This window comes from Phyllopteryx taeniolatus, chromosome 3 (genome assembly GCF_024500385.1).
Source record: "Phyllopteryx taeniolatus isolate TA_2022b chromosome 3, UOR_Ptae_1.2, whole genome shotgun sequence".
Classification (NCBI taxonomy): Eukaryota; Metazoa; Chordata; class Actinopteri; order Syngnathiformes; family Syngnathidae; genus Phyllopteryx; species Phyllopteryx taeniolatus.
Window position 1 is genome coordinate 8,175,799 of NC_084504.1, and position 14,601 is coordinate 8,190,399.

The following is a 14,601-nucleotide window of genomic DNA, read 5'->3' on the forward strand; positions in this document are numbered from 1 at the left end:
CAAAGCCCAACAACATTAACAGTTTGGGCCTTCTCCAATTATTTTGAGGGCCCTTTGAAATTGCTTTGCTTCCTTCTCATTATAAATCCCGATTTCCCATATGCAAAAATTTAGAAACATGTAATTTGGTAGGTATGTCTATCATGCGTAGACATGCCTTTAAACATGACAAATGTTTCAGGATCATTTCCAGTGCTGTAACTAGACAATTTCCTACAAGAGCGAGTGTTTTTGGAACATTCAGCTCCCAAAGTCAATTTCACTTAGCAAAATAAAATTTGGCAGCCATCTCTATTATGACTAGACCAGGGGTGGGCCAACTTTTTAGCTCAGGGGCCACATTGACATTTAAAATTTGACAGGCGGGTCAAGCCAGGACCAGATGCTTACATATCAAATAATAATTTTAATGGGAACATTGTTGTTTTGTTGATCACCTTTTTGTGCCAGTGCATCAAAGTCTGGTGTTAGTTTTGTTGTGGCAATTCTCAGAACACATCTGAGGTGTTCATCACTCAGCTGGGATGTGTAGGATGTTTTGTTGGTGTTCTTCTTCTTCTTCTTCTTTTCCTTTCGGCTTGTCCCGTTAGGGGTCGCCACAGCGTGTCATCCTTTTCCATGAGAGCCTATCTCCTGCATCCTCCTCTCGAACACCAACTGCCATCATGTCTTCCCTCACGACATCCATCAACCTTCTCTTTGGTCTTCCTCTAGCTCTCTTGCCTGGCAGCTCCATCCTCATCATCCTTCTACCAATATACTCACTCTCTCTCCTCTGGACGTGTCCAAACCATTGAAGTCTGCTCTCTCTAACTTTGTCTCCAAAACATCGAACCTTGGCTGTCCCTCTGATGAGCTCATTTCTAATTTTATCCAACCTGGTCACTCCGAGAGCGAACCTCAACATCTTCATTTCCGCCACCTCCAGCTCTGCTTCCTGTTTTCTCTTCAGTGCCACTGTCTCTAATCCGTACATCATGGCTGGCCTCACCACTGTTTTATAAACTTTGCCCTTCATCCTAGCAGAGACTCTTCTGTCACATAACACACCTGACACCTTCCTCCACCCGTTCCAACCTGCTTGGACCCGTTTCTTCACTTCCTGACCACACTCACCATTGCTCTGGACGATTGACCCCAAGTATTTAAAGTCCTCTACCCTTGCCATCTCTTCTCCCTGTAGCCTCATTCTTCCCCCACCACCCCTCTCATTCATGCACATATATTCTGTTTTACTTCGTGTTCATCACACTAAAAGTCTGTTCACACACACATGTAGAGCCAAACACCACCAGCATCTTCTGTCCCATCTTCCGGATTTTTGGAAATTTGTCTGCGCTTAATGAAGCATAAAACTCATCCAGTTTGAGAGTTGAACTTCTCTTTTAAGATCAATCAGTTCCATCTGCAGCTCGCGTGGCGCTCTTTCAGGGTCTTGTGTGACTGAATTTTGGATGGCAGTTTGTCAGATGAAGGTGTTTTGCTGAGCCTGCAAACTTGATTTTAACCGCTAAGCCGTAGCCATCAGTTCCTGCGTTGATTGGCTCTTAGCATAATCAGCATGATTGGTAGAAAAGTGATGGCTGATGTTATATTCCTCTCAAACCGCAATGGTTTCTTAACAAATTAGACATACAGCCTTTGACCGGACTTCAGTGAAAAAGTATTTAGTCGTCCATTCTATATTAAACACTTGGCACTCACTCTCGACTTTTCTTTTCTTTGGCCCACTCATGTTTGAAGAAGGATTCAGAGCAGTAGCAGAGTAAAAACAGAATAGCCAAAGTCAAATCAATGTATCACTGTACCTACTACAGTACCTGGTGATACCACTGGGCCTTACAGTACAACCTGGTGGAACCACTGGGCATTACAGGACAAGGTCAAATGAATGTAGTCATGATTGTGATATGATTTGGGCAAATCTGTACCAATCTTTGGCGGTCCGGATTGAAATGATCAACGGCCTAGCAGTGGACAGGACCCATAAAAATGTCTCAATAAGCCATGCTGAAAAAGACACAGGAAGTCTGCCATTTTGGTTTGAAGGGGCCATCTGTTTCATTTTTGACAATTTCCAGGGGTCCTTCGAATTGTTTGAAAATTCAGCCCTTGAAGCCGATTTAACTTGACAGCATAGAATTTGGTAGACATGTCTGTCAAGAGTCTTCTTCTTTTCCTTTCGGCTTGTCCCTTTAGGGGACGCCACAGCGCGTCATCCTTTTCCATGTAAGCCTATCTCCTGCATCCTCCTCTCGAACACCAACTGCCGTCATGTCTTCCCTCACGACATCCAGCAACCTTCTCTTTGGCCTTCCTTTAGCTCTCTTGCCTGGCAGCTCCATCTTCATCATCCTTCTACCAATATACTCACTCTCTCTCCTCTGGACGTGTCCAAACCATCGAAGTCTGCTCTCTCTAACTTTGTCTCCAAAACATCTAACCTGGGCTGTGCCTCTGATGAGCTCATTTCTAATTTTATCCAACCTGGTCACTCCGAGAGTGAACCTCAACATCTTCATTTCCGCCACCTCCAGCTCTGCTTCCTGTTGTCTCTTCAGTGCCACTGTCTTTAATCCATACATCATGGCTGGCCTCACCACTGTTTTATAAACTTTGCCCTTCATCCTAGCAGAGACTCTTCTGTCACATAACACACCTGACACCTTCCTCCACCCGTTCCAACCTGCTTGTACCTGTTTCTTCACTTCCTGACCATACTCACCATTGCTCTGGACGGTTGACCCCAAGTATTTAAAGTCATCCACCCTTGCTATCTCTTCTCCCTGTAGCCTCACTCTTCCCCCACCACCCCTCTCATTCATGCACATATATTCTGTCTTACTTCGGCTAATCTTCATTCCTCTGCTTTCCAGTGCATGATCACAATGTCATCTGCAAACATCATGGTCTACGGGGATTCCAGTCTAACCTCATCTGTCAGCTAATCCATCACCACTGCAAACAGGAAGGGGCTCAGGGTTGATCCCTGATGCAGTCCCACCTCCACCTTAAATGCGTCTGTCACACCTACAGCACACCTCACTGCTGTTCTACTGCCCTCGTACACTGTATTATTCTAACACGATTCTCTGCCACTCCAGACTTCCGCATGCAGTACCAGAGTTGCTCTCTGGGTACTCTGTCATAGGCTTTCTCTAGATCTACAAATGTAGCTCCTTCTGACCTTCTCTGTACTTTTCCATCAACATCCTCAAGGCAAATAATGCATCTGTGGTACTCTTTTCTAGGCATGAAACCATACTGTTGCTTGCAAATACTCACTTCTGTCCTGAGTCTAGCCTCCACTACGCTTTCCCATAACTTCATTGTGTGGCTCATCAACTTTATTCCTCTAGAGTTCCCACAGCTCTGCACATCACCCTTGTTCTTAAAAATGGGGACCAACACACTTTTACTCCAGTCCTCAGGCATCTACTCACACGGTACAATTCTATTGAACAAGCTGGTCAAAAACTCCACAGCCACCTCTCCTAGATGCTTCCATACCTCCACAGGAATGTCATCAGGACCAACTGCCTTTCCATTTTTCATACTCTTTAATGCCTTTCTAACTTCCCCTTTACTAATCATTGCCACTTCCTGGTCTACCACACTCTTCTACTCTCCCTTCGGTCTCATTTTCCTCATTCATCAACTCCCCAAAGTATTTTTTCCATCTATCTAGCACACTACTGGCACCAATCAACATATTTCCATCTCTATCCTTAATCACCCTATCCTGCTGCACATCCTTCCCATCTTTATCCCTCTGTCTGGCCAACCTGTATAGATCCTTTTCTCCTTCTTTAGTGTCCAACCTGGCATACATGTCATCATATGCCTCGTTTGGCCTTTGCCACCTCGACCTTTGCCCCATGTCACATCTCAATGTATTCCTTTCGCCTCTCCTCGGTCCTCTCAGTTTCCCACTTCTTAACTAACCTTTTTCCTTGTATGATTTCCTGTACTGTGAGGTTCCAACACCAAGTCTCCTTCTCTCCTTTCCTGCCAGAAGATACACCAAGTACTCTCCTGCCTGCCTCTCTGATCACCTTGGCTGCAGTGGTCCAGTCTTCTGGAAGCTACTCCTGTCCACAGAGAGCCTGTCTCACCTCTTCAGGAAAAGCTGCACAATACTCGTCCTGTCTCAGCTTCCACCACATGGTTCTCTGCTCTGCCTTTTCTTCCTAATCTTCCTCCCCACCACCAGAGTCATTTTACACACCACCATCCTATGCTGTCTAGCCACACTCTCCCCTACCACTACCTTACAGTTGGTAACCTCCTTCAGATTACATTGTCTGCACAAGATGTAATCCACCTGTGTGCTTCTACCTCCGCTCTTGTAGGTCACCCTATGTTTATGCTTCTTCTGGAAAAAAGTGTTCACTACAGCCATTTGCATCCTTGTTGCAAAGTCTACCCCCATCTGTCCCTCCAAGTTCCTTTCCTGGATGCCGTACTTACCCATCACTTCTTCATCACCCCTATTAGCTTCACCAACATGTCCATTACAATCTGCACCAATTACGACTCTCTCTCTCTGTCTGGGATGCTTAGAACTACTTCATCTAGCTCCTTCCAGAATTTCTATTTCACCTCTAGGTCACATCCTACCCGTGGGTCATAGCCACTAATCACATTATACATAACACCCTCAATTTCAAGTTTCAGCCTCATCACTCGATCTGATACTCTTTTCACCTCCAAGACATTCTTAGCCAACTCTTCTTTTTAAATAACCCCGACTCCATTTCTCTTCCATCGACACCATGGTAAAATAATTTAAACCCTGCCCCTAAACTTCTAGCCTTACTGCCTTTCCACCTGGTCTCCTGGAGACACAATATATCAACCTTTCTCCTAATCATCATGTCAACCAACTCCCGAGATTTTCCTGTCATAGTCCCAACATTCAAAGTCACCACATTCAGTTCTAGGCTCTGTGCTTTCCTCTTCTCTTTCTGCCGAAGATCCCGCTTTCCACCTCTTCTTCTTCTTTGACTTCGACCCACAGTAGCTGAATTTCCACCGGCGCCCTGCAGGTTGACTGCGCCGGTGGCGGACGTTGTTAACCCGGGCCACGATCGATCCGGTATGGAATTCTTTGGATGAACGCTCATATTTGTTTGGCAAAGTTTTAAGCCGGATGCCTTTCCTGACGCAACCCTCTGCATTTAACCGGGCTTGGGACCGGCCTACAGTTTGTACTGGCTTGTGCCCCCCATAGGGCTGCATTACATATCTGTCGAGAGTAGGCCCACAAAAAAAAAAAAAGTCTAATGAAGGCATGCCCAAAAAGTTTGCCATTTTAGTTTGAAGCGGGCAATTTAGAGACATTTCCAAGGGTCCTTCAAAGTTGAACCCCTCAAGATTTTGTCTAATTGCTTCCAAATTTTAACAACATTTCATAGACAGATGGACATTTGAGCCAATTTGTTTTGATAAATGGAGATGTAAACTCGCAACATTTGCTTCTTGTGCTCGTTAACTGACAGAACAATTGTTTGCATTAAATGGGAACTTGACGCTTTGAAAGTCTTTCATGGTTTCACAGTCCCTTTTATTAAAACAGTCGATTAATTTCCATGCATTGATACACTTGACATCGTGACACAACTAGTAGGATGGCACTCAGGGGAGTGCAGACCTCCGCTAGGGCTGGACTGATAACAAAAGTGGAAGAAGAATATAATAATAATGCAGCACCGTCTTAATGTAGGATGTTCTTAGGATGTCATGGACTTAAGGCATTTTGACTGTGGGTTAGCGTAAAAGTGACATAGAACGAATTGTTCCCAGCATGTGTTTGGATGAGTATTACATGACAATAATTATAGTAGTAGTACGTTTTTTTTTTTTTTAAGAAAAAAAAATATGCCTTTAGATAAAGTCGAAATTTAACAATGAAAAATGTCAGTTTCACAATTGTTCTAAGATTAAAACTCTTGAAAATATACATCGTTATTCTCGAGATTATGACCTTAATTTTTAATTAATTTTTTTAAAATTCTGATAAGATTACGATTTTAAAGCCAAAAACATTTTCTCAAAAATATGCAACAACACAACTTTAATAGACTAAAATAAAAGATGTTTTTTGCACAAAGAAAATACCGCTTAAGGAAAATCCCAACTTCGTTCTTCTCCTCGAACAAATTAAACTTTATTCTCGTCAGAATACAAATAAACAAAAAGCTTTATTCATGTAATATTATGACTCTGTCCCAAAATAAACAAGATTTCAACTTTAAAAACATGTAAAAAAATAAAATAAAATACACCTACGAAATCCAACTTTGTTTCCACAAGTGTACACCTTTTTCACTAAAAAGTTCATTTTTCTAAAAAAAAAGCCTATTGTCAAACCCACCCTACTTTCCCTCCCACCAACACCTGTGACTATTTGTCAAAAAATGTATTTCTAATAAAACATTTTTTCCCTTAAAAAAAAAAAAAAGCCCAAACTTGATCTCTTAATCTTACGACCTTTCCCTAAACTGTGTTTGTGTTTCACAGAAAAAAACACTACTATCCCCATAGTGTAATTATTGTCCTTCCTTTATTGTGGCCCTTCATACACATTAGTACCAGTCCACAACAACAAACAAACATTGATCAAAACATAACCTGCCTGCCACGTGCTTGGCGGAGGTAACTTTATCAGTCTCGTCCTGATCATACGGGAGCTGCCGATCATCATGGATGACTGGAAGGAAATCGTGTGGATGCACTTATGAAGTGTAACTCAGGGATTTGTTGCCTATGTCCTTTGAGGGTAAAAAAAAAAAAAGGCAGCAAAAGTCTTTCTTGTGATTCCAGGGGGGTCGTAACACAGTTTAGATGGGAAGGAGCTCCGGAGGACTCTCCCCGTAGCAGTACTTGGCTTGTGGGTTCCGGTACGTGTTCTCGTGTTGAACGCTCTGCATGAGCCACAAACAACACATTTTTGTTGGTTAAGCTTCAGGCTTGTTCCCTTAACCCTTGTTCATAGTTTCACAGTTACAAAGTCTGTAATTTTTCAAACTTTCCTTGTTTTGTGCTATTTTTATTGCATCAAGTTTTGATCAGTTCTTGTCATTGGTGTAACATATCCATTCAGTTTTATTTTTTAACACTTCAAATTCCAGTTTGTTTGCACAAGGCTCAGGTTGAAAACAACTTTAAAAAAATGAAATGTTTATCTGCGGTAGTGCTTGCAAATACGAGTGACTGCACTTACGAGTTTTTCGAGATGAAAGCAGTCGTTTGGCCAACTTTTTGCTTTGACTTGCAAGCAAAAATCTGATACACGAGTCCAGCATGGTGGCAGTGAATTCCACTCATTTCACAACAAGCAGCAGTTTAGCAGATCGTGAACTACTGAATGCTACTCCCAGCTGAAGTTTACTGACAAATTAAACAAAGCAAAGAATTGTATATTGTTTAAAAAAAAAAATCTGTTTTAAGTCCGCTTACTTAACACTAATGCTAATAAATAATGGAAAATGCTGTAGCGGGCATCGGTGTAGCTGTGTTATAACCTTTTAAGTAACGGATATTTGAACACAAATAATGGTGCAACACATGTAGACTGATAATACAACAATAGCCACAGGTATATATTCTTTATCCTCTGTGAAGAAGAATATTACTGCTGAGGATTCGTGACGTGCCCTCTGTCTTCATGTACAGTGTTCCCTCGTTTTTTGCGGTTAATGGGGACCAAAACCCCCCACGAAAGGTGAAAAACCGTGAAGTAGGATTGGCCACCCCCAGGAATTTTCATGGATGTGTATGTGGGTACCAGAATGTTTAAAATATGTAAACAGTATTTATACTTTATATATTTGAGACAAAGATTACAACAGTACATTTACTTAAATCTTTAATTATAAAACCTTATACAGTAATTAACATTCATCAACATTGCCTTCTGAGAGAGGCGAAGAGGCTTGTGTTAGTGGCGGAGGTTTGGCCTTTATTCTTATCATATCAGCGGTTCAGAAAATGGATGGATATTGAGGGAAGGCTGGAATGGATTATTGACATTTCCATTTATTTCAATGGGGAAAGATGATTTGAGATACAAATGTTTTGAGTTATGAGCGTTGTCACATAACAAATTAAACTTGTATCTCAATTCACTGTATTCTCACTAACACCAGTTTTTGTCTTTTTCAGAGGTACCTTGACTTACGAGTTGAATTCGTTCTGTGACCAAACTCTGAATTAATTTACTCGTGTAGCAAATTTCGCCCATTAAAATGAGTTGAAATGCCATTAAACTGTTGCAGTCCGCCCAAACACCAACATTCTCTTGGTTACGTGTTTCTTATGAAGAAAATCTCGATCTATTTTAAATTAGAAGTGGAAAAGGTTAATATACAGTGCTGTGAAAAAGTATTGGCCCCCTTCTCAAATTCTTATATTTTTGCATAGTTTCCCCACTTTAATGTTCAAGATCATCAAATAAATAGACAAATACAGTATAACCCAAGTGAACTTAAAATGCTGTTTGTTGTGGAAAACGTAATGGGCCCCCTAAACCTAAGAACTGGTTGGGCCATCCTCAGCAGCAACAACTGAAATCAAATGTTTTCGAGTGGCTCATAACTCGAAAAATGTAAGTTGGGCCACTCATAAGTCAAAGTACCACAGCATTACAAAGAGCACAGTCTGTGTCATTAATTTTCTTAATTGGAGTGTAGTGTGCCATTAAATGCCTCTTACAGAAACTACAGAATATTATATGAAATTGCTCCCTTGTCCAAAACTTTGTCATCTGGTAGGAAACATAAAAAAAAAACTAAAATTTTCAAGTTGAATCTAGAATGAAACCAATCAATTTAAACCCAATTTTGGTCTTCATTAGCAAGTAACAGTATATTATTGATACATTTAAAGAGCTAAAGTTAGAAATAATAAACTCGGACAAAAATTCACACCTTTCAAGTTTCATCACATTTGCACAGCTAAAAATTATTATATTTAAAATAAAAAAAAAAAAAAGAAAAAGAAGCAAGGTGGACATAAATTAAGCAACGCCAATGTAACAAGACAAAGAGATTTTTGGACAGACGTACTTGTGAGGAGGTGCGACACTTGGCCAGGCACAGCTCGAAGAGGTCCTCCACGGCGGTGAACAGATTCTGGAAGCCTCCCGCGGCGCGGTTCAGGAAGCGCTCCAGGAGAGCTCGCTAAAATAATATACATAATAAAAATATAACTTTATTCTCCTATGATTGAGATTTTTTCCACAATTTTGTTTTCAAGGAGTCTATAGTATTTTCTTCAAGAGTTAAAACATTTTGATCCACCCTCCCCCGAAAATTTTTTACCCCCAGGATAATTAAAAAAAAAAAAAAAAAGGGCAACTTTTAATACTCTGAAATATGACATTATTAGGTTATATATAAGGTTATGACTTTTTTTCTTGAAAAAAACATGAGTTGATTCATGTAAAATTGCGGGCTTCTCGAAAAGATACCTCTAAAAGATTGGACTTTTTCTCCCACCCCATAAGAGTCCAAGATTAAGACTTCATTATGACTTTTCTTCTTCCAAAAAGCATGACTTTATTGTCCCAAACATTGACTTTATTCTTCTAAAATGACTTTTTTTTCTCGAAAAACATGACATTGTCATAAGATTCATACATTTTCTTTTCGATTACAACTTTTTTCTCCACAAAAAAAAAATACAACTTTATTCTTATATGACCATTTTAGGTGGAAAAACAGTATTTTATTCTTTTTGATAAAATTCCAACTTTTTAAAAATTATTGTAAGATTAGTTTCTGAAAATATACAACTTCCTTTTCGAAAAATATTACCTACTTTCTTTCAGCAACAAACATGAAATTATTCTCATAAGATTCTGACTTTAATTCTTGAAATATGTATTCTTGCAAAATTTGACCTTTTTTTCTCTCCAAAAAACAGACATGCAACCACCAAAGGCATGTAAAAGGTGACCAAAAAAAAAAACCGAAACCATTTTAGAGGGGTCTGGGGGGAGCCCCCGCAGAGATTTTTTTTTTAATTTTAATATAAGTTAAGCAATCTGGAAGACTCTAAAGAGTACAATAAGGCAAAAAAAAAAATCTTCGTGCGAAAAAACTTATTTACACCGCTCAAATACAAATTTAAGATTAAAATTTGCCTCATTTATTTGCTCTTTTGTTCTGGGCTCCAACTTGAGCCAGGCCCATCTCCACCTGCACCTGATGCGTGCTTCTAAATGTGCCACATGAATAGCATCCTCCTCTTTAAGCACTCTCATTCTGGAAAAGAATTGACTAAAATTATTGTCTGTTTCACTTCATTTTGCACTATTACCAACTTCAAAGGCTAATCCCAAATGCATCCTCCAGGAAAATATTAAGTCCAATATTTTTCTGTTTTTATTGGCCATTTCTGAATTTGAAGTTAGTTCATTCTGTGTTGTGACATACTCATTAACAGCGCTCCGTTGCTTAATACATTTAACATTAACATCAGTAAACTAATTAGATAATTGTAGCCGCGTTTCTAATTAATACAAGATGTACTAGCGGATCAACTCTTGTCCCCGATGTTTTGTGTGCTTCGCGGTTCAACGCGAAAATACAAAAGACCAGCGCAACAAATACGACACTGGCTGATCTGATGAACAAAAAAATTGCTTAAACATAAGAGTAGCAATAGAGGATGTCCGCTCCAGAGGTGGGTAGAGTAACCAAACATTGTCCTCAAGTAAGTGTACTGTTACTTGACAATAATGTTACTCAAATAAAAGTAAATAGTAGTCCTCCAAAGAATTACTTGAGTCAGAGTAAAAAGTACACAGTGAAATTGTTACTCAAGTACTGAGTAAATAAGAGTTAACTTTCGATTTTTATTTTTTTTTACCACAGCATTAACATCAATAATAAAAAATAAATAAATTACAAAATAAAATGTGAATGTACAAATTCTGATGTTGCTGTGTGTGTGCATGCACAGCCAAAACTACAAAAAAACCCACCTGCAATTTCCTACACGGTGTTTTCTCAAGTTATAAGTTAGCTAAAAAAATCCACATTTGGGCAGACAGTGCCAGACAAATACTACAATGCATGAAAGCTGTTGTTTTTGTTCATCTAAATGTAAACAAGAGTAGCGCGCCGTTGCCTTCATGGTGACGACGACCTACCCAACATGGCCGCCACGTACGCGCGACGATCAGCGGGGTAGGCTTACCTAGTGTGAAAACCTATGTCCGGGAAGCCCAATGGAAGACGACGTGTGAGGTCATGTGACTTTCTTGTGTCGTTTGATTGGTGAACTAGACTTAAACCTCACTAACGCTTAAATTGGATGACTCAAACAGCGCCCGATCCGGAAGTCTAAGTCGTAGTTTCGCGCAGATGTAGACTGTCTTACTGCACTGTGAAGAGGTTACCTTATCTGGCCGCAGGCAACAGGACACGCAGTATTCGTAAACACTGCAGCAGCCATTGGCCAGGCAGCTTTTGCAGACGTGCCGCCTCGTGCGGGGAGCGTTGACGTTGCAGCAGCCGTTCACCAGCAAGTCTTTGCGCTCGCACACGTATCCTTCACAAGGAGAGACACATTTTGTCCTTTTTACACTAATTTAAACTCAACTTTATTTGAAAAGCACCTCTACTAGAGGGTGTGATTTGCATTGCCATGACAACGACTAAGTGTGACTCCATCACCCAGCTTGTCGGTTAGCAACATTTTTTCTTGAAAAAAATAAAAATAAACTATATTCTCCTAAAATCAAAATTTTTCTTCCATGAAAAAATGACTTAAAACATTTCTAACTTTCTTTCATAAAAAAACAGATAAATTCACAAGGTTAAAAAAAAAACAAAAAAATCGCCAATATTTTGTAACTTTAAAAATAATAAATAAAAATCAACAATTCTCATAAAATTCGACTTTTGTTGAAAAAATATGACTATTTTCCCAGATTATTTTTTAAATAAAAAACATGACATTTTCTCAAAAAAATTGTCATCTTTCCAGTAAGATATTAAATTTTTCTTGAAAAAAAACATTACATTATTCATGCAAGATGACAACTTTTTATGCCTATCTGGTATTTAAATAACTTTATTCTCATAAGATTCCAAGTCTTTTCTAAAACAATATCCGACTTTATTCTTGAACGATTTCCATTTTGTAAAAAAAGACAACTTTTTCCCGGAAATACACAACTTTATTCTCTTTAAATTGCAACTTCAGTAAAATAAAGACTATTGAAAGGCAACAACGTTTTTTAAACGTTTGTCAAAAACAACTTTATTCTTGTAAGATTACGACTTGTTTTTGAAAGTATGTGACTTTTTTCTCAGAAAATTCCAACTTCATTCTTGTGACATTTGACTTTTTGTAATTATGATTTATGACTTCATTTCAGAAAAAAAAGGAATTTATTCTCGTAAGATTATTAGTTTTTCTAAAAAACAAACAACTTTATTTTAAGAACTAAAATGAAAACTTTAAGAAAATATTTAATCCTTATAAGATTATAATTTTCAATCAAAAAATATGACTATTCTAATGAGTGATTTTTCTGGATAAAAATGACTATCCTAGCAAGTTTCTACCTTTTTTTCGGGAAATAAGCTATAGTCTAAGACATTTTTACTTGTATCGAAAAATGAGAAATCTATTTATTATTTATTATTTTCTTCATGAATGTTCCGAACTCCTGTTTACGTGCTGTCGTGTGGAGGGAGCTTGACTATGTACATCTGACATGGACATGATCCATGGGAACTCCCCTGCTCTCAGAGCACTAGGCTTTACACAAACAGGATTTTTGGGACCGATCAGCGAGTTTAAAAAAAACGATAACCGATCTGACCACAAGATGTAGCAATGTGTCTATTTAAATGACTTGTTCATTTACTGTGTGTACTGTATACAGAGTATCTTCAAAAGTATTCTCTATTCAGGTCATGTATTCTAATCAGTCAGTTCAAACCAACATTAAAACATGACAGAAATAATGGGTGCTAACTTACTGTAATTAAATTGCTTCACACACACCGAATTTTAGAGCATGATTCAACAGAACGCCGGTATGTTTAGCTTGCTAGGCTACATAATGTTTTGTTGCCTGCTTGCGAGCCATACCGTATTAAAAGTACGTGAGCAAACCCCTATCCCAAGCACCGGTTACCACCACCACGTTTTCCCGCATTTTGTTCTTATAATACACAGGGTGCAGTCCATTGTAGTTGCCGTCGCCATAGTAACGCTTGTATCCGCGTTTGAGTTGGCAAGATAAAGCCCAGTGATCGTAAAAGACGGGATGCGGTGGTATCGTAATACAATATTTGATTTCAGTAGTCTGACATCATAGTGCAATCGTGAAAGACCAAATTTGTCTTTTAGTCTGATCCACGCATTATGTGTTGTTTGTCCCACACTGCAGACATGTTTTTTTAAAATAACTTTATTGGCATTCAGATATTTACAGTACTACGTCAAAAGACAGGTCACACGGCTAAAACTAAACTAGGTTTTGGATTTAAATATACTGTACACGATGGTGTCGCAGAGTCTTTTGCGGAGCCGATCAATCGGCGAATTATGACATGAGAGTCGATCAGCATAAAATGCTAATTATCGGCCAATACCGATCAGATCGGTGTAAAGTCCACAGAGCACAATGACGAGAACTAACGGCCACTCGCTCACCCAGCTCGTCGGTGAGCAGCATCTTGCCCTGGATGGAGTTCCGGCAGTGGCCCATCTGCCGGCTGCTGTTGCCCAGGTTGAAGCGCACCTTCCACGGGATGCGCCGCTCCAAGTCCCTCACCTCCAGGAGGGTGCGGTCCCGTATGGTCCGTTCCTCCTGAACACATACACAGGGCTTATTTTTACACTTGCATGGCAGTTAAAAAAGCTAAAAAGTCCAATCTTCATCAGAAATTTTCCTTCGACGCAGTGCCACCTTCACATGTCAACAAAAGGGCAACCGGTTGTCTTGTATAGACAGTGAAGCCCCGCTGATTCACGAACTCCCAAGGTTATCTTATTTTAACGCTTGCATGACAGCTTGAGTGTCGACGCTGCACCTGTTTCAGCGTGCTGGTGAGGAAGTAGATGAGCGACAGCCCGAAGACGACTCCCAGCACCCAGCGCTTCCTCAGGAGCCGCCGGAGCACCATCATGACACGAGTCGGTTAACAAACATCCAACCTCCTATCGTTCAATTGTGCACGCTTGGATGTGGACGGGTGTGTGGAAAAGCTAGCTAGCTTCAACGGTGATAGGTTTACAAAGACAGAACGATCTGCCTTATCTACAATTAACCCATTTTGCATTATAAAGTAACATAATCTGTGACAAAAGCAAGCAACAGCATTGGGTCGGTGGCCTGCTTTGCTAGCTTGATAGCTTGCCGTAAGAAGCATTCGCAACTGGCTCGGTCACAAGGACACCAGGACTCATATCTAGACAAATATAACAAGTTGTTAAAAAAATCTAACGCAGCACACAGCAAGAGCGTAGTTATATTTAACGAAATGCGTAGCGGTCGTGTTTATCCACCGGCGTTAGCAAAACAACTTGGCCACACAATGCGGAAGCGGCGTAAACGTCAAATGCGATTGGTCG

At 39.9% G+C, this 14,601-nt stretch overlaps 1 protein-coding gene across 1 annotated transcript; it reads right to left on the minus strand.

Annotated features, from left to right (window-relative positions):
- Window positions 1-6,546: 6,546 nt before the first annotated feature.
- Window positions 6,547-14,569, minus strand: spring1 (SREBF pathway regulator in golgi 1). The gene is made up of 5 exons (XM_061766849.1): window positions 14,061-14,569; window positions 13,681-13,837; window positions 11,408-11,559; window positions 9,069-9,182; window positions 6,547-6,926 (listed from the first exon to the last, which is right to left on the minus strand). The coding sequence occupies exons 1-5, from the start codon at window positions 14,154-14,156 to the stop codon at window positions 6,843-6,845; spliced, it is 603 nt and encodes a 200-aa protein (XP_061622833.1). The 5' UTR covers window positions 14,157-14,569; the 3' UTR covers window positions 6,547-6,842.
- Between the last annotated feature and the right edge of the window lie 32 nt (window positions 14,570-14,601).

What these genes read in the sequence shown, in the direction of transcription:
- spring1 (XM_061766849.1), bottom strand. Translation starts at nt 14,156, where the DNA reads ATGATGGTGCTCCGGCGGCTCCTGAGGAAGCGCTGGGTGCTGGGAGTC. An exon ending in TCACCAGCACGCTGAAACAG is followed by an intron (nt 13,838 to 14,060) that starts GTGCAGCGTCGA and finishes GTATGTGTTCAG; the next exon opens with GAGGAACGGACCATACGGGA. An exon ending in AGTGTCGCACCTCCTCACAA is followed by an intron (nt 6,927 to 9,068) that starts GTACGTCTGTCC and finishes TGGCTCATGCAG; the next exon opens with AGCGTTCAACACGAGAACAC.